The 21,604-nt window shown below is 35.8% G+C and overlaps 1 protein-coding gene across 3 annotated transcripts in view; it reads left to right on the top strand.

The window, feature by feature from the left end:
• The window catches only part of LOC113099335 (mannosyl-oligosaccharide 1,2-alpha-mannosidase IA-like), a 61,869-nt gene that overhangs the window by 18,468 nt on the left and 21,797 nt on the right, over positions 1–21,604 (top strand). For all 3 annotated transcript variants that reach the window (XM_026264353.1, XM_026264351.1, XM_026264352.1), the window contains exon 3: positions 9,766–9,860. In XM_026264353.1, the coding sequence (XP_026120138.1) occupies positions 9,766–9,860 (95 nt within the window). The remainder of the gene's footprint in view (positions 1–9,765; positions 9,861–21,604) is intronic.

Consider the following 21,604-nt stretch of genomic DNA (forward strand, 5'->3'; position numbering starts at 1 on the left):
AAATTACAGTGGTATATATGTGAAATGCGAGTATGATAACTTACAGAATAGAAATCCTGATGTAAATACGAGCTTGTGAAGTCACAACAGATGCTTGTGAAACACGGCCCAACCAGTCCATTTTTTTGCTTTAACTAGAGTTTAATGGTATCTGTAGTGTGAAACCAAACAAAGCCCACTCATCTTTCGGTAGTTTTGTGTTCAATAGCTGCATACAAGATACACACAAACAGCATGACCGTTGTTGTATGATTCAAAAACAAATGACTCTTGAGCCAGTCCAACAGACTCTAGAACTTCAGTTATCTGTCTCAGTCATACCTTCTTACACACTTATCTTGTCCAGACAGAAGAAATAGAGGGAGGAAAAGGAAAATGTTATCGTTGATGTCTTTTCACAGAGTGTTTTGACAGTTGTGTGTAAAGAAGTCCTTCCTTTCTTCTCGTCACCGAGTGTCTCCTCCTATCTGATCTTGGTTCTTTCGGGCCACTTTATCGTCTTGTGAGAGTGATCCAAGTGTGCCTTTTGTGAAAGCCTTTGGGTGAAGGTCAGCAAATGAAGTACTTGATGGTATCTTTTGCTCTTGTTGTGATTGTGTGCTTTGTCTTAAACAGGCAATACTTGATACAGGTGTGTTTATGGTAAGCTACCATTCAAAAGATATCTTATTCATACAAAGGATACATTTATTTGATTAAAAATACAGTTAAAACTGTAAAATACAAATGCAATGTGAAATAAAATGTATATCTTTTTTTTTATTATTCTATTTTAATATATTTTAAACTGTAACTTATTCCTGGGATATTGTTTTTGTATGGACTCTGCGTTAAAGTACGGCACTTGACAACCCCGTTCTGTAGTTCGGCAGTGGTCTGTAAGATCACACCTGCGCTTCCTGTTCTTCCTTTGATATGGTGAGAAATGACGTTCAGGGTCAGTGTGGCTCCACGTTCTCACTAGTTCTGCTTTATCAGTGAGCACAGGTGCGTCCCTGTGGCCTATTTCATCACAATGCTGAAAGCCTGTTCTCCATCTATCTCTCGTCCCTGTCATCTCATGCCATCCATCTCGTCTTTTCAACCAGCCCCTCATTTTCATCTGAATGGCTGCGGTATGACTACACTGTTTATCATTTCCAGACATGCCCTTGACAACTAAATGTCGGTGCCAGCCAACACAGAAGTGTGTTTTCTGGAACATTTTAACTTACTGGTATGGTTAAGCTTGTATTTTTTATTAATTTTTTTTTTACAAGCTGAATTTCCCCCCTCTTCTTTTGATATGATGTGTCACAATGTCAAGGCCGATTCAGTGTGTCTGAACACAGAGGCCTCAGTGTCTTATTGAAAAGAGCTGCAACAGGATCTGCTGCTGATAAATTCTGCTTCAGTCTGCCTGGCCGCCTATTCATCCCTGTTGTATTAGAAGCACAATGGCCCCATGTTACCGTATATCTGTCCTATTAAAAAGATGCCTGCTCAGCCTTAGAGGAATCAATTATTCCTCAGCTGTCTGTCACACCGTTGTACACGCATGGCAGACAGACTCTGGCATTTACACAAATTGTATTTATAAATTAAGAAACGCAGCAGCCAGCAGAAGCACAATTATGTCGGCGGATGTCTGTTGTGTTCTTTATCGGAGTGAATAAGTTGGAAAAGGTGAGTATTGGGCCTGTTTTACATCATGCTAAATTAAAGAAACTGCTTTTACACTGACTGTGTTAATACTGTGTAACACAACTGCAGTCATGTTGGAAAAAAAAAAGAATTACATTTCTTTCCACACAGATAATCAGATCACATTTTTAAGTTCGATAAATCAAACTTTCTAAAAATGTCGAACTTTTACATAAATGTTTCAACTACTTAAGCTGGTAAGTTGACAATTTTGCATGAAAATGGTGTAGAAATGGTTTTCACCAACAATTACAAAGAGATGTCAAGAAACACATTAAATTAAATTTTGAAGTAGAAAAAGTACAATAGTATTTTCGAGTTAAATGCAGGGCTCCAAACAAAAAAATCGACTTAGGAGCCATTGGCTCCTATAAGAAAAAAACTTTATTTTACTTTGTTTTATTTAAATTATTTATTTTACATTTTAACTTTTTAATCATACTGATGTGTTTATGTCTCATCTTTTGTTGACTTTATCAGCATTTAATCCATCTTGTAGATGACCTGGGAATGAAGGTTCACTTAAAGTGGGAGCTAAATGTCTTTTCCAACTTGAAATATACAGTCATGCGTTGTTTATTACACAGAATCTGTACCAATATCATGGACTATAAGCATCACTTGGCCCCTGAGTATAGTTTGGGGTCCTCCTCAGTGCGTCCTGTAAATGTTGTCATACTCTCTTAAAAATAAAGGTGCTTCATGATACCATAGAAGAACCTTTTTTTCCTGTCTAAATGGTTCCATAAAGGACCTTTAACATTTGAAGACAATAACAGATTATGAAAAGGTCAGAAAGAGATTGTTCTTCAAAGAGCCTTTGACTGAATGGTTCTTTGAGGAACCATTTTTGTTCTGTGAAGAACCTGTTAAGCTCCTTTAGGAGTGCATGTCTTTCACACTTTCAGTCTGTTTTTCTTAATTAGTAAAGTTAAATTTTATAGGAGGAGTTGAATCATATAGACAACAGGTTAAGTAAAAATATAAAAATTCAATAGCTCATAAATATAGCAAAATGCTCCTCTTTATAGTTATTTTTCTAGCTGACTGATGATGGACACCAAAAGGTTACTGAGGTTAATATTACGTAGCAATGTTAACAAGCTTTACGCGTTTTCCACAGTTTGAAAGTGTTGTACTGTATAATCTCTTATAAAATAGCCTACCTTTTGATGTTAATTCATGTTCATTATGTACTCTAGTAGTAAAGAGCAAGGTATGATAGGTTCACGTGCTGCTTGAACTGAGGCACTACTCGCGATCGCATCTAGTTAAAAACATCTCAACTTTTCAGAATCCCGCAAGCGCGCACCACAGGTCATGTGACAAGAACCAACCAATCAGCTTCATCCTTTCCAGTACCAAAGTTGAAAGCTGATCATAGCTGTATATGGATAGCCATTTTAAAATAAATGTAGTAACAGAGCTGCTGCAAGTGATTTTTAGTGATGCAAATCCATTTATCATTTGCTGAAATTTTACGCGTCTTCATGGAGAGAGCAGGTCATGGTTGCTTAACAAAGGCAGACGCCTCAGGAGCGCTTCTGCACTGGGTGCTTTGAAAAGAAGAAAGCGGCACGCCTGGCGTTTTCCACGCGTTTTTAGTCGCGATATCTGAACGGCCCTTTAAAGAGCACCAAAACTGTATTTATGTTTGAATTTTGTTGTGAATTTGGAATTATTTTAAAGCTGATACTTAACAGAATACAGCATGGACTAAGATCTTGTTAAGAAGAAGCCTTATGATTAGAAACTAGAACTGCTAACGATATTGCCAATATCCACACAGATGAAAGCTTTACTTGTTGTAGTTTGTTCAAATTATGAACGAAATAGATGCTGTTTTTCTGCACTTTCTCTCCAAGTCTCCATCATTTCTCTCGCGCATTTATCAGGTGTGTGTCAGCGCTGCTGCACGGCAGATGAGGACTGTTTAAAACTTTTCCCACTAAAACTTAAATGCGCATTCACTCAATGTGCGAACATAACAAACGATGTGAATGCAAAACAATCAGAAAAAAGGCATTACATGCAATTTTTTAAGAGATAACATATAAATACATAGGCCTAGTCGCCAGTGGCGACCTCAGCAAAAACTTCAGTCGCATTTTAATATTTATGGTCGCAAATGCAACCGTTTTAGTTGCAGTTTGGAGCCCTGTAAATGTATTCCAACAATCTTTGTTTACAACTTTAAAAACCAAAAAGTACACAGCAATAAACTTTAACTTAACTTACCTTACCTTTCCTTAACATTAGTTCATTGGAATAGTTCATTGAAACGAAAAAATTGGTTTAATTCAAAGACAGATTGGTTTAATCAACAGAAACTCAAATTATGTCAAATGTATGTTATTACAGCAGGTCTTGTATTGCGGCCAAAGGGAAGCCGGCACAGAGCAGCCGTTGACTGGAGCTCTGGGTGTAATTTACTGACGTTCATACGAGAGATCGCTCTCTCGCACTCAGGTTTCCCAATCCAACCTTGGGGAAATATCACAGGTTTCATTATTCATTTAGCACAGTTCTCTTCTCTCTGTATATATCTTGAATACATCATTTTTACAGTATTTTCCCTAAAGATACAAAAGATCTTGTGTGAAGAGAGATGAGTTCCTTTCCATCATCCTCATAAAGGCCGCTCTCAGGGTACACTGTTTGATTAAATAGTTCTCCACAAGGTTCTCTTTACATTTTTTGAAATTACCAAGCATTTCTAATTTGGAACAATTACAAATGCTGTTGAATTGACTTGTGGTTGACAGTAAGGTTGTCATAAAAGTTGTTCATAAAAGCCGAAATGTGCCCAAATGTTGGCTTTTAAAGTAGTTGGAGCATTTTTAATTACTCACCCTGACGTCCTTCCTCCCTCCGCCATTAGGTGCGTTCAACTTGAAGCGCCACTGTGCAGAATGATCAGTCTATGTCATCATCCACAAGAGCGATTCAAAAGCATATGGATCCGTCTGCTATATATATATATATATATATATATATATATATATATATATATATATGGACATACCTGCCTCATCTGTCTCTCATTAGCTGTATGACTCGAGTAAACTTGAACTTGTAAGATCATAAGTAGAAGCCTTGATTTCTCTCTTAAATGACACCACATCTTTTGCTTGCTCTGGGTTCAAGCTGTTCAAGCTGATGGTCACTAATGTTCTGATAATGACAGTGCCACAAGTTCCTGTGTGGATAATAGTGTCCTTCATTTTGTCTCTAAACGCTCTTTTTCTCTGGTCATAGTTCATCTGTCTAGCTCTTACATCTACGCAGTTGGAGCTAAAGGCTGAGCCTCGCGGGCTAGAGCTGTCCTGCTCTGCTGACTTAAGATAAATATGCTGAAATGTTCAGAGAAATTGCTTTTCAGGTGCTGCGTTCAGAAGTTTCTCCTGCATGATCTATTGTACCAGACCCTAAATGATGTCAAATGATGCTTTCTGCTGCATCAGAGGTGACAGCTATTTAGCACAGTGCAGTGTTCAACACCTCTTTTGCATCTGCTTGGATTCTTATTCTTGTTTCAATTAAGAGGTTTTATTTATTAACAGGTGACCATTGTGTCTCTCTACATGCTCTAAGACCAGAAATATATCCAGTGTAGTTTTTCACTTCAGGCCTTGGTGAAAATCAATATTTCATGCCATGCAGTACATGTTTGCAGAAGAGAGGAAGTCTTTAGTCTTTGTTCACCTATTGAATTTTTTGCCTTAGTTTTATTCTTCTAATGTAAGTGTGTGCTTATGTGCGTGTGTGCACATGTGTGTGTGTGTGTGTGTGTGTGTGTGTGTGTGTGTGTCTGTCTGTCTGTCTGTTTGTGTGTTTGTGTGTGTCTGTGTATACACAGGTGCAGGTATCATTCCCATATAAAACCCCCAAAAAAGTCAAAATGTAACATTTTAATGTTGGCCATTCGATGGAAGAGAAGCGAGGTCACAGATTTAAATAATATTTGGGGTGACAGCTCTATTCAGGCCAAACTCGAGGGCTCTTATCGGAACCGGGCGGTTTACGAAAACATTTCAAGCGAACAACGAGTGACGTCGTTGACCGTTGAGTACTCTTCTGCGCATGCAGGTCACTTCTGGGTCATTTCACGTTCACACAGGAGATCCCAAAAGGTCACATTTAATTGGAAATGTGAACGGCCTTGCAAAAAAAATCTAATTTTTTCAAAAAAATCGGAATTGAGCATTTAGCCCTACAGTGTAAACGTAGCCTAATATGAGTAATAATAACAGTAATAGTTGCTTTGGTAAAGACCACTGTTACCTGTTTGGATGGTTAATAACAATTCACAGAGTGTTTAAAAATGCATTAAAAGCACCTTTAATTTGGTAAAAGGAGTTCATCTGGGCTAACGGCTTCTGGGATTTTCATTTGGTAATGTTGACCTTGTTTTGTCTGCCTGGTTTTCTTTGGACTGATCTGATAATAGATTCTCCCACACAGCAATTAATCTTTTAGACCTAAATCGGTGTTCCAGAAGTATCTGTGAAAATTCACTCGGTTTAATGAAATATCGAAGCATCAATTTCATTTTGTAATAATAAAGGTCACTGGAACGGTACATTTGTCTCAAAGCAACACTGCTGTCCACTTTGTTTGTGCAGAGCTAAAAGTTAATGATAGAATGAATTTGCATTCTTCAACAAACCTTCATTTGTATACAGCACCTTTGCTTATAGTTTAGGTGAATTTTCATGTCTCTGTGCGCTTTCTGTGCTCCCTCTGCATGAGCTTTGGTCCTCATGGTGGAGTAAATGTCAACCTTTGTCAAAGCTGTCTCGAGCTTTAGGGCTTTGCTTTCATAGCTTTTTCTTGAACCATTCTGTCCGCTCGTCTCCATGCCTGGATCTCACTTATCTCTGGCTGAGCGTAGCAGGTTTTGGAGGGCTTTGAAAGGGTCAGGTGGCTCTCTGCAGCTATGGCTCCATGACCTGTAGTCCTAACAGTAATCTAGGTAAAAGCCCCCATGAGTTTCTCAAGTCACCATCCACTGACAAGACAATTTATCTCATTTAGTGGATGTCTAGCACTCGACCAGCAGTCACTTGTAGTCTTGCACATGCTCATACACACTTGCACTTACACCTTGAAGTGAAACAGGACACTTGAGCAACCTTCAAGTTATAGAGTCTGCTTGACCAGCTTTTACTTTTCACACTTAATAAAAAATGTATTACAATATATATATATATTGTAATTAACTTAATTATGCTTAATTTTGTAATTTGTGAAAAATATGCCTTGTTGCATCCATTATTATTATTATTGTCAAATGCATTTAAAAAGAGAAGCCAAGGCTACTATTATTCCGCTTATCATTAATTTTTATTTTGTTATTCAGCTAAACAGATAAATATTTAACAGATTTTTTTTTTTATTTCTTGTTAGATGCAAAGTATGATAATAAATGTGTCCATGGACCACAAAACCACCCATAAGTGTAAATTTCTCAGAATTGAGAATTGATCATACGTAATCTAAAAGCTGAGTAAATAAGCTTTCCATTGATGTATGGTTTATTAGGATATGACAATATCTGGTGGTGATACAACTATTTGAAAATCTGGAATCTGAGGGTGCAAAAAAAAAAAAAAAAAAAAAAAAAATCACCTTTAAAGTTGTCCAAATTAAGTTCTAAGCAATGCATGTTACTAATCAAAAATTACGTTTTGATATTTATGGTAGGAAATTTACTAAATATCTTCATGGAACATGATATTTACTCAATATCCTAATGGTTTTTGGCATAAAAGAAAAATCAATAATTTTGACCCATACATTGTATTTTTGGCTATTGCTACAAATATACCCATGCTCCAGGGTCCCACATAACTGCACAAATGTATGCTATGTATGTTATTTATTTTTTATTTTTTATTATTACTCGTTATTGCTAAAGCATCACAGTATAGTTTTGCATGGGCAAGCACTTAATTTAATGCTTAATTTTGTATGTAGTCTAATTAACCTAATCAGACGCCACTGAAAAATGTAAGTCAACCACATAAACATCTGCAACATGCTGTGGTCATCAGTCCTCATTTATATTAAAGCCTGACTGTTTTTGATCTATTGAACATTGTCATGACTTTATTTGAAAATGTCTAGCAGGGCTGCTCTGTTTCGTTTTGTTTACTCTGAGGCGCAGGGGTTTTATTACAGGCATTGATCAAAGTGATGGCACGCTTTGAGTGATCGGCTCTCCCATAATCCCCGATTGTGCTCATGCTGATGGCATCGTAATCTGGAATGACAGTCCACAGGCTCAGATGTTCTTTTTAGCCTGCCTACATGCAGCGCTGAACGTGGTGAATGCTGGCGGCATCCAACCAGACAACCTGCTAAGTGAATTCACATGGATGAGATAACGGCTCACCTTGTGTTTGAAGAGCAAGGGCGAGCACACAAACTTCATCTAGGCCGTCGAGGCGCTGGGGAAAACTCTACAGAGCGATGAGTTTCAATGTGTTGACCTCATCCTTGATATGCATACAGAATGACGGACTTGGAGGAAAAGACACCCTCATTTAGAGTCGTACAGCGGGAATTATGATCGGTAGTGTGTTAAGATGATACTTACTCTTCGCTGGATGCATCATGTCTCTGATTTCCCATGATTTAATTCCAGTTGCATGATTGTTGTGTTACTGGTTTTATTCCTCAGTAAATTTTGACAAGTCATTGCATTGCGGTTTGATTTCTGCCAGTGCCGTCTGCTTCTCTGGTGTTTAAAAAGGCTCTCACGCAGCGATCTGGCCCGTGCTCTGGGGACCTTTGCTTTGTGGGCTTTCTGACTCACAGGATGAATTACAAGAGGGATGAGTAAATCTGGCCCTCTGACACAGATCTGCACACCTCCTCCGCCAAAGTAACCCTTCAAAGAAGAAGAAAAGCTGAAACCTTGCACAACAAATACTGTATATCTTCAATATTTGTTTAATCGGGACATGATGTAGAAAGCTGTCCATTTGAATATTAAAGACTTGAAGGTGTAGTCACAGAAAGAGAGTCGAAAAAGATGCAGGACTAACCTTTTTGAGGCAGGAATCCCGGGCCAACGTCACAAGTGGATCTTGAAATTCTAAATTGTTGTTGTTGTTTTTTTTTTGTTTTTTTTTGACATAAGAATGTGTTTTGATGACAAATTTTATTTAATATGAGAGATTTGTGGTCATTTAAATGTTTTCTTTTTTGTTTTATCAAAGGTTTTATTGTAATGTGAATTATTTGTGTGACTCTTGGACAAATTAAGAATTTTTTATATTGAATTTAAACTATTTTTTTGTTTGTTTTAATAGAGATTTATTTGAAGCATTTTATTTCAGTATTGTTTAATTTTGATTATATATGATGTTACACAATATTTCCTGATTTAAATACATTATAACAGTTTAAAAATGCAGCATGTGTGAAACAGAATTTCTTTGTAACATTGTGAATGTCATGTTACTTTTGATCAGTTTAATGCATCCATTCTAAATAAAAGTATTAACTTCTTTCATAAACAATCGTATTGCCCCAAACTTTTGAGTGGTAGTTATAACAATATATTTACTTTTATTTTAATAGTTAAACACAAGTGTTGAACATAGCCCTTTTATGTAACACTTAAACTAAAATTCTGTTTCTGTATAAAAGAGCTAAAGCCAGATTAGTCCGCTTGGGCTCAGTGTGATATCATCTCAGCAGCCAGCAGATATGCAGCTTATTTGCTGGTTGAGGGATTCATAGCGGCTCCCTGATGGTTTGAAATGTCAGAGGAGTGGAATGAAGGGCCAGGTAGCAGACAGAAGATGACAGGCAGGCAGCAGGTTTACAGCAGGCTGCGTGCCCTCGTCTTATCTGCTGTTATCAGCCGTCCCCGGATCCTGCCCTCAGCAGAACATCAGTGCCTCTCTTTCCCAGTCGACTCTGTGTATCATGCAAATATGACTTATAAAATAAATATGGTGAGTTTATGGGAATGCAGGGGCGGCCAGAGGTCACACGGCTCTGCCTCTGCTGTGTACGGATGAGGTTAGACTAACCTCTGTATGTTTGTCTGTCTTTCTTTTACTTCAGGTGTTCAGGAGAAAAGCTGTTGAACTAGGAGAGAAGCTGTTGCCGGCTTTTAAGACCCCGACTGGCATCCCTTGGGCTCTTCTCAACCTAAAGAGGTCAGTGACGCACAAACAAACACATTTCCGCATGAACTCCTGAGGCTTTCTTGAGCCAAGCAGGTCAGATCTTTCCACTGCATGTCTTATTGACTCGCAAGCGGTGTATCTGAATCCTCAAACCCAGCAGCGGCTCTCTGTCACCTTTGCACCTGGCTTTCCGAGATATGATAAAGAACAAACAGTTGGGTTCGGATTATTTTGTTGCAGAAGCCATTTTCTGCAGCTCGATTCTTTGACTGCTTTGCCATATTTCATCTACCTTGGTCTCAGAAATATCAGTTAAAGGGACAGTTCACCCAAAAATGTTAACTTACTCACCCCCAGGCCATCCAAGATGTAGGTGAATTTCTTTCAGTATAACAGTTTAGCTGAAACCGTAGTCCTTGGTGATCCATAAAATGCAAGTCAGCCGCTATTTGTCACCTAAGAGCATATAATAAAAGCATATATAGGCTGGACAAAATTAATAGCTTTTGCTAGGGATGCTTGATTATGGCAAAAATCATAATCATGATTATTTAGGTCAACATTATCATGATTATTCTTCTTGGTTTCATGGAAAAAAGCATACCTGGGGCACTTCTTCGTGAGATATGAAATACGTACCAATAAGTACATATCACTCCAGTTTCCAAAAGAAATGAACACTAGAGGCAGTAAAACTTTATACGTTTTATTTCTTTTCACACAGATTTGCATATTTCCGATTAATAAAAAGTAATTTTCAATTAAATTACTTGAAGAATATTATGACTTCAAAACAATTTTAACATGCTGAGAGATTTGAATACTTGAGGTTTTATAATGTTAGCATTGCACATATCCAGCTTCATATCTATGGGTTTTCATAGACAGTAGGTTTGTTCGGTAGCTCATGGAGTACGGAGATGTACTGTACTTGAGAGGCGGTTTGACAAAGCAGTTCAAATCTATATATATATATATCAGCAAATTGATTTTTATATCAGTTTTGCATTTGTTAGCACTATTGGGTAGGTTTAGGGTTGGGTTTGGTGTAGGGCATATCATGAAAGAAGTCCTCAAAAAATATTGAAAATTATTAAACTGTCAGTAATACAATAAAAAACAAAAAACAAAGGTAGAAAAAGGTACAAATGGAATCAAAAAGTGCTTTTTTGTGTGTAAAGAAGTCTAAAGTATTCAGCTAACAGCATACTACAGAAATTGAATAATCAAATGTAAAATAAAACAACATAGTCTTCACTGTAAGAATTAAACTTTACATTTAAAAAGATTTTCTTTGTCTGTTTTGTTTGTTACGGCATAACGAATATTACCCACTGTCACTTTAAGAGCCGCATGGATCCAATATACTGTTACAAACGTATTTTCAATCATTCAACTGTTTACGATTATTTAATCTATAACTGACAATTGTTTACATGAGTAATCGCCAAGCACAGCATTTTGACACACTTTTGCATGTATTTCACAAGGCAGGCAGTTTAAGCTAAAAGTTCACTTTACATGTAGCTGTGGCTCCTGAAGATATTATTGTATTATCATTGAAGATCAAGAGGTCTTATGAAGCTAAACAATCAGTCTGTGCAAGAAACTGAACAATATTTACAACATTATTAATTGTAAAGCAGATTCACATATTCATATCATCTAAAAAATGTATATACAGTATGGTTATGTATTCATGTTTGTTTCTTCATAATCAAACACAGATTTTTTGCAGTGCACATGAGGTTTTAATCATAAGTACATTTCAAGGCAGATGTTTATGTAGTTAGATAAACACTAGTTTTGAGTGATTTGACTGTGTATATACCATGTGGCCGTCAGTGTCAATGAGTAAAGATTTTTCTATGTTTATACTGCATCACAGTAGAGCTGTCACATTAATATATGTGTGTCTCATATTCAATAGAGGTTTATCATGGTTGTATGTATTTTTGGTTTTTCTAGTGGCTTCAAACATAACTCATCCAGTAAGAATTGAGTTTGAGCTGTCTGTTTTATAACGTTAGTTGCAGGACACTGATCCTGTAAAGCCTGACATGAAATAATAGTCAGAAAAATCTTTTTTTTTTTAAACGGAACAGTTTATTGAACCTTAAGACAATCTTTAAAAAAATCTAATATTTAATGCATCAAATATCATGTTTGGTATGTCAGTTAAGTTTCATATAGAATGATTAATGAGGGGGAAAAAACACCTTTTAATGGGGCCCAAAGTAAGTAAAATATGCAGTTTGTTGCAGTTTTTGGTATTTATTTCAAAAAGTAAAATGAAATTTTGATACATTGTACTGTACGTCAATGAAATGTTTATATTAATATATCAGATTACTGACATAAAATTCAGAAATATATGTCCCTCAACGGACTAATATATTATATTGGATAAATTTAACAGGATTTAAAAAAAAAGTCCAATAAATGTTCATTTAGACATATTACTATACATTTACTTTATAATTATTATTTTTTTTTTTTAAACACCGGACACCTTTTTCCAGAAATTCTACACATGTACTATGACCTTGAGGTATTATAAAATTGAGAAAAAAAATTTGCTTGCTCAAAAAATTTGGTTTTGATCATGCTGATATTTTTGAAGTCTTAGAAATATACGTATCCGATATCATACAGTATGGTTTGTACTATAATAATCTAAAATTACATAGATTATGTGGACACACAGCTCACTCCTGTTTCACACACTTCTAACAGAGTCAGAGATCCCAGATATCCTCGTCTGTGATGTCTGGTCACCACAATTTGTTCAATCGTAGGTAAGCCAGAAATCAGTGCAGAGATCTCGAGTTATCCCTTGACTGACAGAATACACAACACTTGTCTTTTTGCAGTCGAGGACAATGCAAAATGAGTGGGTGGAACATGTCAGAGAGCAGAAACGCACTTCAGTGTTTATCAAAGCTTTTCATATTAGCTTGAGAGTCTGGGGTATGTTTCCTTGTTTAAACTGCAGTAGAACTGGAGTGAAGTGCTCTGACAAATGTTTTAAATGGAGAGGCCGAGCGGTTTTTAACAAGGAGCGGCTAATAACACAGCTACAAGACAAATGGTCTTCACTTCCTGTCAGTAAATATAGCTTTCCGCCATATCTGCACTTAGCACAAGTGCTCCTATCACCTCTAGCGAAGGCGCTTTCCTCCCTCCATGTGGGTCACCTACATCGTTAATTCTGTCCACATCTCTAATGCTGTTTGCTTCCACGCTATTGTTCGCTTTGGCTCGAGGCACCTGTGGTGCCGCCACCGTACGCCTGTAATTCGTGTCGCAGACCCTTCTCAGGCTGAATGTGGTTATGTAAGTGTATTCATCTAGTGGGCAGGCATATCCTAATGCATCTTCATGAAAGGTGCACTGTTGAAGGCATTTCAAAGGACAATGTTTTATTTTGTAAAAGGATTCTCTGGTTCTTATGGTCTTTTAATGGCTGTATATGTCAAGGCGGTGAAGATACACAGGAATTCATCAGGGAGAGTGAAAGGGGATGTGAAAAACTAATCTCAATTTCACATGCATTTCCCTATGTATTTATTCCCTTCATTTAGTAATTAATTGCTGAGGTACGCATGGTAAATATGAAGTATATTTAATATAAATATATTGTTAAATATAATAAATATAAAGTTTAAATGTGTGTGTGTGTGTGTGTATATATATATGTATGTATGCATGTATGTATGTATATAGAGAAAGGTTTATGGTGTGTGTGTGTGTGTGTGTGTGTGTGTGTGTATATATATATATATACATAATGCACACACAAATAAATATACAAATAATTATATCTATAATTTTATTTTTTATTATTTATATTCATTTTAACACTAATTTATAACTTTTACGTATATTTTAGATAATTTAGATATATTAGCCTATTTTATGTTTATTTAGTTTCCATACTGCATTTATTTTTGTATTTATATTATATTTTTAATTGTATTTATTCATTATTAATTTTAAGTTTATTGTTACCATTTAATTATATATTTTTTTAAACAATTTTGATTTTTTAATGCAATATCCCTTTAAAAATTATATTAATAATAATATAAAAAAAGATGTCAAAAGGCAAAAATTAATTTTCTTTATAAAATTATGAATCCCTAACATGTACATGTATTTTATAACTTTTACATATATAATAATATTATTATTATTACTATTATTATTATTATTAATATTATTTTTAATAGCCAGTATGGAAATGGTTAAAACTGTCATTCTAGCATAGTCACTTATGATAACCAATCCAAGATAATTGTAAAACCTCAGCCATGAGGTGCAACATCGGGAAGCTGGGGCTTTTAAACACTCAGTGACGAGCAGTTGTTTGTTCTGAGGGGTCCTCAGCGGTGCCATCATCCTTGATTTCGCCTTGTGTTCTGGTGCGTTGAAAGCTCTGGAGAGGAGATCATAATCATATTCAGTGTCTGATGAGAGCATGAATCACAGCCATCTTCAGTTTCTGTGCAATGAATTCATATTCTCTTCTGAATCTGTTTAATTGAACAGATCTAGAGACCTCATCGAAGACAGTAAAATGATGCAGCAGTTATGAAACCCACTTATTAGAAAACAACTCGTAAAACTAAATGAAAAACACTGTATGTTTGGACAGACGTCAGTGTATTGACCCACTTGGAATAGAAACCAGCCTTAAGCCAAAAGAAATTTGAATTTGTATGTGGGCTTTTTTTATTATGCCTTCTGTCTGCTGTGAGTCCCCATTGTTCAGGGAGAAAATTTAAGGCAAAGACAGAAGAGCCCTAATTTTACAGACAACCTTGACCCAGATTTGGCTGGAGCAAGACTGAGGGTCTCTGTGGATGACTCTCCTTTCACATGTCTCGCTGCATGAGCACAACATTCACACAGTGTGAACAGTCATAATGTGTGGTCTCTAACTGTGCCATAAAATCCCAATTTTAACATTAAGTGCTGCTTAGAAATGCGCAAAGCATTTGTTCAATTAACTGCGAGACGATACGACTCCCGGCGTGTTTGAAATTAAAGCAGCAGTAAATGTGTCATCATTTGCTTCTGGTTCTTGATGCAGCCGTTTCCTTTTGTTCCATTTTCCACTTTGAAGGATTGTTACGATTGTTTCAATTGTTTAATGCTTAATTATTGTTTTTTAAACACTTGCAGTTAACTCGTGAAAGATGCATTTATGAATCAATTCATTCCATGGTATTTGAAAGTGGAATTTAAAACATTGTTTTGTTAAAAGAGTAAGAAGACATAAAGAAGTGAAAGACTTCCATTTGCAATAACACAAAAGAAGATAATTTGAATAACTGTTTTATCCATACAATGAAAATATTTAAATAATTTGTATAGTCCAATATTATTTGTGTTGGATTCCATTGATTTACAAAAAAAAAAATGCAGAGACATCCATGTTTCCATCCTTTTTTTTTTTTTTTTTTTTTTTTTTTATACTGGTCATATTAAATTTAGTTACTTTTTGTTCTTCTGAAGGTTTCCATGAATCCCCCACCAAGACTCCAAGAATTGGTAAATTTGATGGCATATGTTGCATTCGATCTTCCCTCAGACTTCCTGCCAAGGACCTGGAGCTCTTTAAACTCCTGGAGTGTGTCAAACACTTCATTACATTTTTCCCATGTTCCCCTTGGTTAAAGTCAAGCAGCCTAAAGACTTTTTCTCTATTTTTACTGTTTCCCTCCATCTCTAAGTGACTTCATACAGACACACTCGGTGGTATGAAGAGAAGTTTGTCACCCTGTCTGTCATCACCCCATCTAGTCTTGTGTATGTGTGACTGTTGACCCCTGTTCCTGAAGAGTTTTTCCAATGTCTTCTGCTCAGTGAAATATGTTTCTTGGTCATCTCTTTACTGCACTCCATCCTGTTTTGGTTTTTTAATGAAAGTTTGAAAAGATAAATGATTCCCAAATCAAATTTACCATGCTACCTGTCTGACATCACTTTAATTCTGTTTAACCTCCTTCGCTTTAAATAAGTCCTGCTTGCTACATGTTTAAGAGAAGAGCAAAGTCTTTCAATAAGTCAGTGAAGTCCATGCTTTAACTTCTAAGCATCTTATTCTAGATAAATTCTATGCCAACATTTTCACTGCCCCCAACCCCCCCATTAAAATATTTTTTCTTTTTTTATTATTATTATTTAAATATGTATTCTCTCTACTGTGTGGTAAGTTACAAGTAAGGGTGTATGCTAACATAGGAATAAAAGAGTTTGAGGAGGATCTTGATCAAATGAGGAGTTTACTGAACGAAGGAGATAACAGACAATATACAACACATTAACATCTTAACTTCACAATACTACATCAGGTTAGGTTACAATAACAGCATTATACAATCACGGAACAGGAAGAACTGAACAGACTGGGTATTTAAACACACAGGAGGTAATGAGGGAACTGGATACAGGTGGGGAATAATCAATTAACAAAACAAAAAGAGGAAGACCAAATAAGGAAACGGAAAGTTCATAAATGTAACAGTGTATTCACCCTCATGTTTTTCAAAACAGTGTGACTTCAGTTTGCAGTAACACACAAGAAGATATTATGAGTAGCGGTTTAAACATAAAATAAAAATAAGCTTGAATGAATGATCTCGACTATTGGCATCTTGACATTGATAATGACTTAATTAAAGTTGGACAAAACATTTTCATTTTTTATTGAATAAATTATATAAAAATCGTAATAAATTTAACAATAAAGGTAAAAAGTTTAATAATTTTTATACAATTAATTTAGAATTAATTGTCCTCATGAATTTAATTAGTTTTTTCTGAAATGGTTAGTTCACCCAAAAATTAAAATTCTGTCATTAATTACTCACCCTAATGTCGTTCAAAACCTGTAAACACCTTCATTCATATTTTAGTTTTTTTGCACACAAAAATTAGATTTGTAGCTTCATAAAACTACTATTGAACCACTGATGTTGCATTGGCTATTTTTCAATGTTTTTGGTACCTCTCTGGATCTTGATCATGGTAGTACCCTTGCTGTCTATGGAGGGTCAGAAAGCTCTCGATTTTTATCAAAAATATCTTAATTTGTGTTCTGAAGACTAACAAAAGTCTCACAGGTTTGGAATGGCATGAGGGTGAATAATTCAATACCATTTTTCAATTTTCATTTTGTGTGTACTATCCCTTTAAGATCTTCATGAATTCTGCCCCTAGACTCCAAGAATTGGAAATGATGTTAAGCTTTTAAAATGTTATTTTTTTAAGTTATTTATAAATGCTATGAATATCTTTGTGTTTTCTTTACAAAGACAATTTGCAATATAAAGCTGGTCTAGCTTTGTTGATTATTAAGGCCAATGGTGAGTTTACTTTATTTGTTTTTAATGCTTATTTTTAATCAGCACAATAAAACGCTCTGAGAAGCTTCATCTCTTAATTCATCCCGTTTAAAGACTCACCACCACAGCCATCAATGAGGCACTTGAATTCACAAATTTCAAGGCAATAGCTGTTGGACTTCAAATCACCTGTTGAGAGCAATTTTTCCGTTATTATTCAGAATCCACAGGTTTATTTGAGAGATATGGTGAAGAGATTAAAGGAAAGCGTCTATTACAGGTTCTTAATAGGGTGGTACTCACTTGCAATGTACACCCAGCGCATGATGATACGCATACGGGTGGGTTTTTCTGATATAGACTTGTAATCAATCACCAAGAACACCTAGCAACCACATAGCAACAAAATACAAATCTAGTTCCCTCAGTGACATCACATGTGTATTTATACATGGCGCAGTGAGTCACGCCAATGGCATAAGCATGCATGCTTGAATAAGAAACACTCGAGAAAGTTATGGAGTGTGAATCAACACTAATTTTCTATGGAGGAGGGTAAAAGCGCCTTTCATATAATGTATTAGTTTCATAAAAAGGCAAGACAGTAACTGCATGACGGCTGCACCTCGCTGAGATGTTCAGTGTTGGTTGGGAACGTATGCTTCATAACTGCGCTTTGAATAGGACACATGCTGTGTGCTCTTCTGCCATAATTTTCCTCTCTAGATAATTGATGTCCTCTAAATGCTATTTTACAATTGTTCACATTCATTTCAGTTACTCATCTATTATGGACATATGTAGGGGGTTACATAACAGACTTATTTATGCCTGATGGATGCTTTTGATGGTGATTGATGAGGACGTTTGTGGTTGTGCAAAAAAATAAAAATAAACAGAAGGTGAAGGTGAGAGGTCAGATAATAATGAGACATTACTCTTCCTTCTCCCTCCTCTGAGAGCCACGGCTCCATCTGCTCCATTTTTAGGACTTTCCTCTCGCCCCAGATTAAATAAAATCGAACAAAATGACGGAAAATTGTTCTACGGTTTAATTGAGCTTTACATTAAGCAGATGTCATGAAGTAAAGAATGGTATAAATGTTTTTTTTGCTAATCTCCATTTCATTATGACTAACGGCCGAGTCACCACCATGCCCCGGGTGCTTAAACTCTAGCTTGGGTAATCAATTCAGAAGACTTGGGCTTTTAGGAAAATGTGTGTGATGCGATTAGACTAATTTCAGAGGCATTTGACCGTTGCTTATTTCTGGAGCAGTAATAACTTTTACTGATATGACTCTGCTGCTTTTATTGTCTGCAGACGTAAATGAAAGTTAAACACACAAGCGCATATCATTTCATTCTGTAGGATCAATATCAGTTTTGTGGTGTACAACAACTTTATAGATCTCTGTAATATATTGCATGTATACAGTACATGGCCTCTGGTCTACATACAGTGAATGAAATGTTAGGTTGTGGACGAGAGATGGAGAGAATGTCATTGTGAGACTCTGGTCTGATGTCAAACATAAAGGCTAAGTTCTGTAGCAGCCTGAGGATACATGAGCTTTGGTTCATTTGGTGGAGTTCGTATTTCACTCCAGCGCTAGTTAATTATTCAGGCTAATGGTATTTTCTCCGAGCTCTGGCAGATAATTTGTTATGTATCCCTTACTGCTCATTATTAAGTGTCCTACTGCGAGGGACATAGGTCTACATAGAAAGACAGTGGAGTAAGAAATAGCTTTTAGGACTGTGCCATCCTAACACTACAAAATAATTATTATTATTTTTAGAGTACAGTATCCTAAAAAAAAAAGGATGTTTATGATTCAGCTCTTTATTTAAACTAGTTTGCTAAAAAAAAATTTTTTATTAATTTAAGAATTTAACAAATGAGTGTCCATAAATGTTATTTTAGAAAATGTATATATTTTTAGATATTACTTAATATTACATTTTTACATACTTATTCACCTATAGCTAAATTATTATTCCACCAACCATCACCTAATTTTCTGTCAACCTCTGTTGAAAGTTTGAATATCTAAACCAATGAAATGCAGGGACATTTTCTTGCTTTAAAGGGGACTTCAGGTGCCCATTTTCCACTAGTTGGTATGATTTTTTTAGTGTCACTATTAAATGTCTGTAGCACACTTTGGTTAAAATTTCTTAGTGGTAGTGTAAAACAACACCATTTTTACCTTGTCAAAAACAGCTCTGTTCACAGAAAGCCGTTTCGGTGCATGTCTCTTTAAATGCTAATAAGCTCTGATTACCCCGCCCCTCTCTTCCATGGAAGAGGAAAGGCGATTTGCAAATATCTTAAAAAACATATTAAAATCACATTTCTTCTTCTTCTTCTGGAGGACAAAGTCTGGGTACTGATCCATCCTTGAGTTTTAACTTTTTAGCAAAACCTGCCCTGAATTGTCCCTTGTTCAGAAAGCACTCTGGAGTGAAATGATTTGCATAGACTCAAACGAATTTAACTGTATTCGTTGGCTCATTACCATCAAAAACAAAACCAATGCACTGCATCCTCAGTGGCTCTGATGTTGGAAGAAAATGGAGACTCGTACGTTCACTTTTACATCCAGCTACAAAACATCTGCATTGCTTATGAGACATTGGGCCTTAAGCAGTATGAAATCATATTACTCTAAAAATCTAAGTACGTTTTTGCGAGATAAAAAAAAAAAAGGAATTGACGGATTTTTATCAGAGGGTGGTTGTGTACACAATGCTAAGACACATTTATATGCAAACACCATGTAAAAGTGAGTTTTGCACCTGATGTACCTTTTAATGCAAAATGTACTTTTACATTTGTGTTTAGCAGGCGCTTTTATCCAAAGTGATTTACTTAAGAGGAGCAAAAACAGTTTGTCAGAGGTCCAGCAATATATGGCGTATCTGACAGAACACACAAACCATTACTCAGTGACTCATTACTTAAACCTTAATTCTCTTTAAAAAAGTGACACATTGAATAGTAGACAAGAATGACTTAAGTATTTACATGAAATTAAATTAAAAGTGCACTTAACGCTACTATATTCAGTAATACGTCACAGCTTTTTTGTAATTTTACTGTAGCATAGAACTGTAAAGGAAGCATTGTGTTAAATATATTCTTGCACGTTGAATATTATAAACAGGAATTGTCTATCACCATACATATAAAATATCACGAGAGCAACAAATTCTGTATGTGTGAATCTCAGGAAAGAGCCATTATGTTCTTTTTGTTGTTTGCCTGGCACCTCTTTTTCCTTCGTTTTCCTAAATTTGTGGTTCATGCTTTAATCATCTGTGTAATGAAAAACAAATTGGCTTGGCACAACTCCGGGCTCTACACTAACATTTGTTTGGGAGTTCTCGTGCCCTTAGGGGCTCAGTCGGATTTTTGAGACTGTAATAATAATGTGTGGCAATGCAACACATGCACATGTAAATGCTGAAAACCAAAGTAAGTAGTACAGCAACAATTCCAAAACAAAAGATTAATGTGGGATAGAAAACATACAGAGACTTTCGAGAATGAATTTCCTCAGATTTGAGTGAGGAACATTTGATGAAGACAAATATATTGATAACTTTAGAATAACCTGTTGGACTATCGGAGTACATTGTACAATGAAAAAAAAAATCTGTCTTTCTACTTCAAGATGCTATTTATTTAACAATTTATTTAATTATTTAAAATGTATTTAATTTTATCTGTTAGCACTTGTAAACTTGTAAAATGTTTTTCTATACCATTTTTACATCTATAACAAAACATTGTATATTGCATAACAGGTCGCTGGTTTGTAAATAGCTATTAATCATGTTTTATTGATTGGTCTGTGACATGTTATACATGTAATACTTTTTAGAATTATATTATTGAATGGTCACATTATTATATGGTGTAATTTACGTACAGCTAATGAGTAGACAGAAAATAGTGGCTATCCCTAAACCATTGCATTTGGGCGCTTTGTTGACTTTGAAAAGCAGCCATCCGCAGTGTAATTAGAATGTAAGGTGTTTATATTCTGATAGTATTGTACATTAGCAAGTTTTGGTCAGGTCTCAGATGTCACTGAATCGCACACAGCAATTTCCACACTCAAATACTTGCACTGTAGAGCCCTGCAGGTCTGTAGTGCTAGAGGCAGATCAGCGCCGTGTAAAAAATGATGACATTGGTAGCAACACTCCAGAGGTGTTTGCACGCATTTCCTGCTGTGGCCTGAAATATGAGGCCTTTTTGTTATTAAGAATTCACAACCAGAGGCTAGAAAATATCCTATTGGAGTCAAAACGATTATTCATTAATTATACAGACGTGCATGGACTTCTTTGCCATCCAGTTGCATCACACATAGAAAAACATTCACATAAATTCAGCCTCCAAATTATACC

Source organism: Carassius auratus, unplaced genomic scaffold (assembly GCF_003368295.1).
Source record: "Carassius auratus strain Wakin unplaced genomic scaffold, ASM336829v1 scaf_tig00216914, whole genome shotgun sequence".
In the NCBI taxonomy this organism is placed as follows: Eukaryota; Metazoa; Chordata; class Actinopteri; order Cypriniformes; family Cyprinidae; genus Carassius; species Carassius auratus.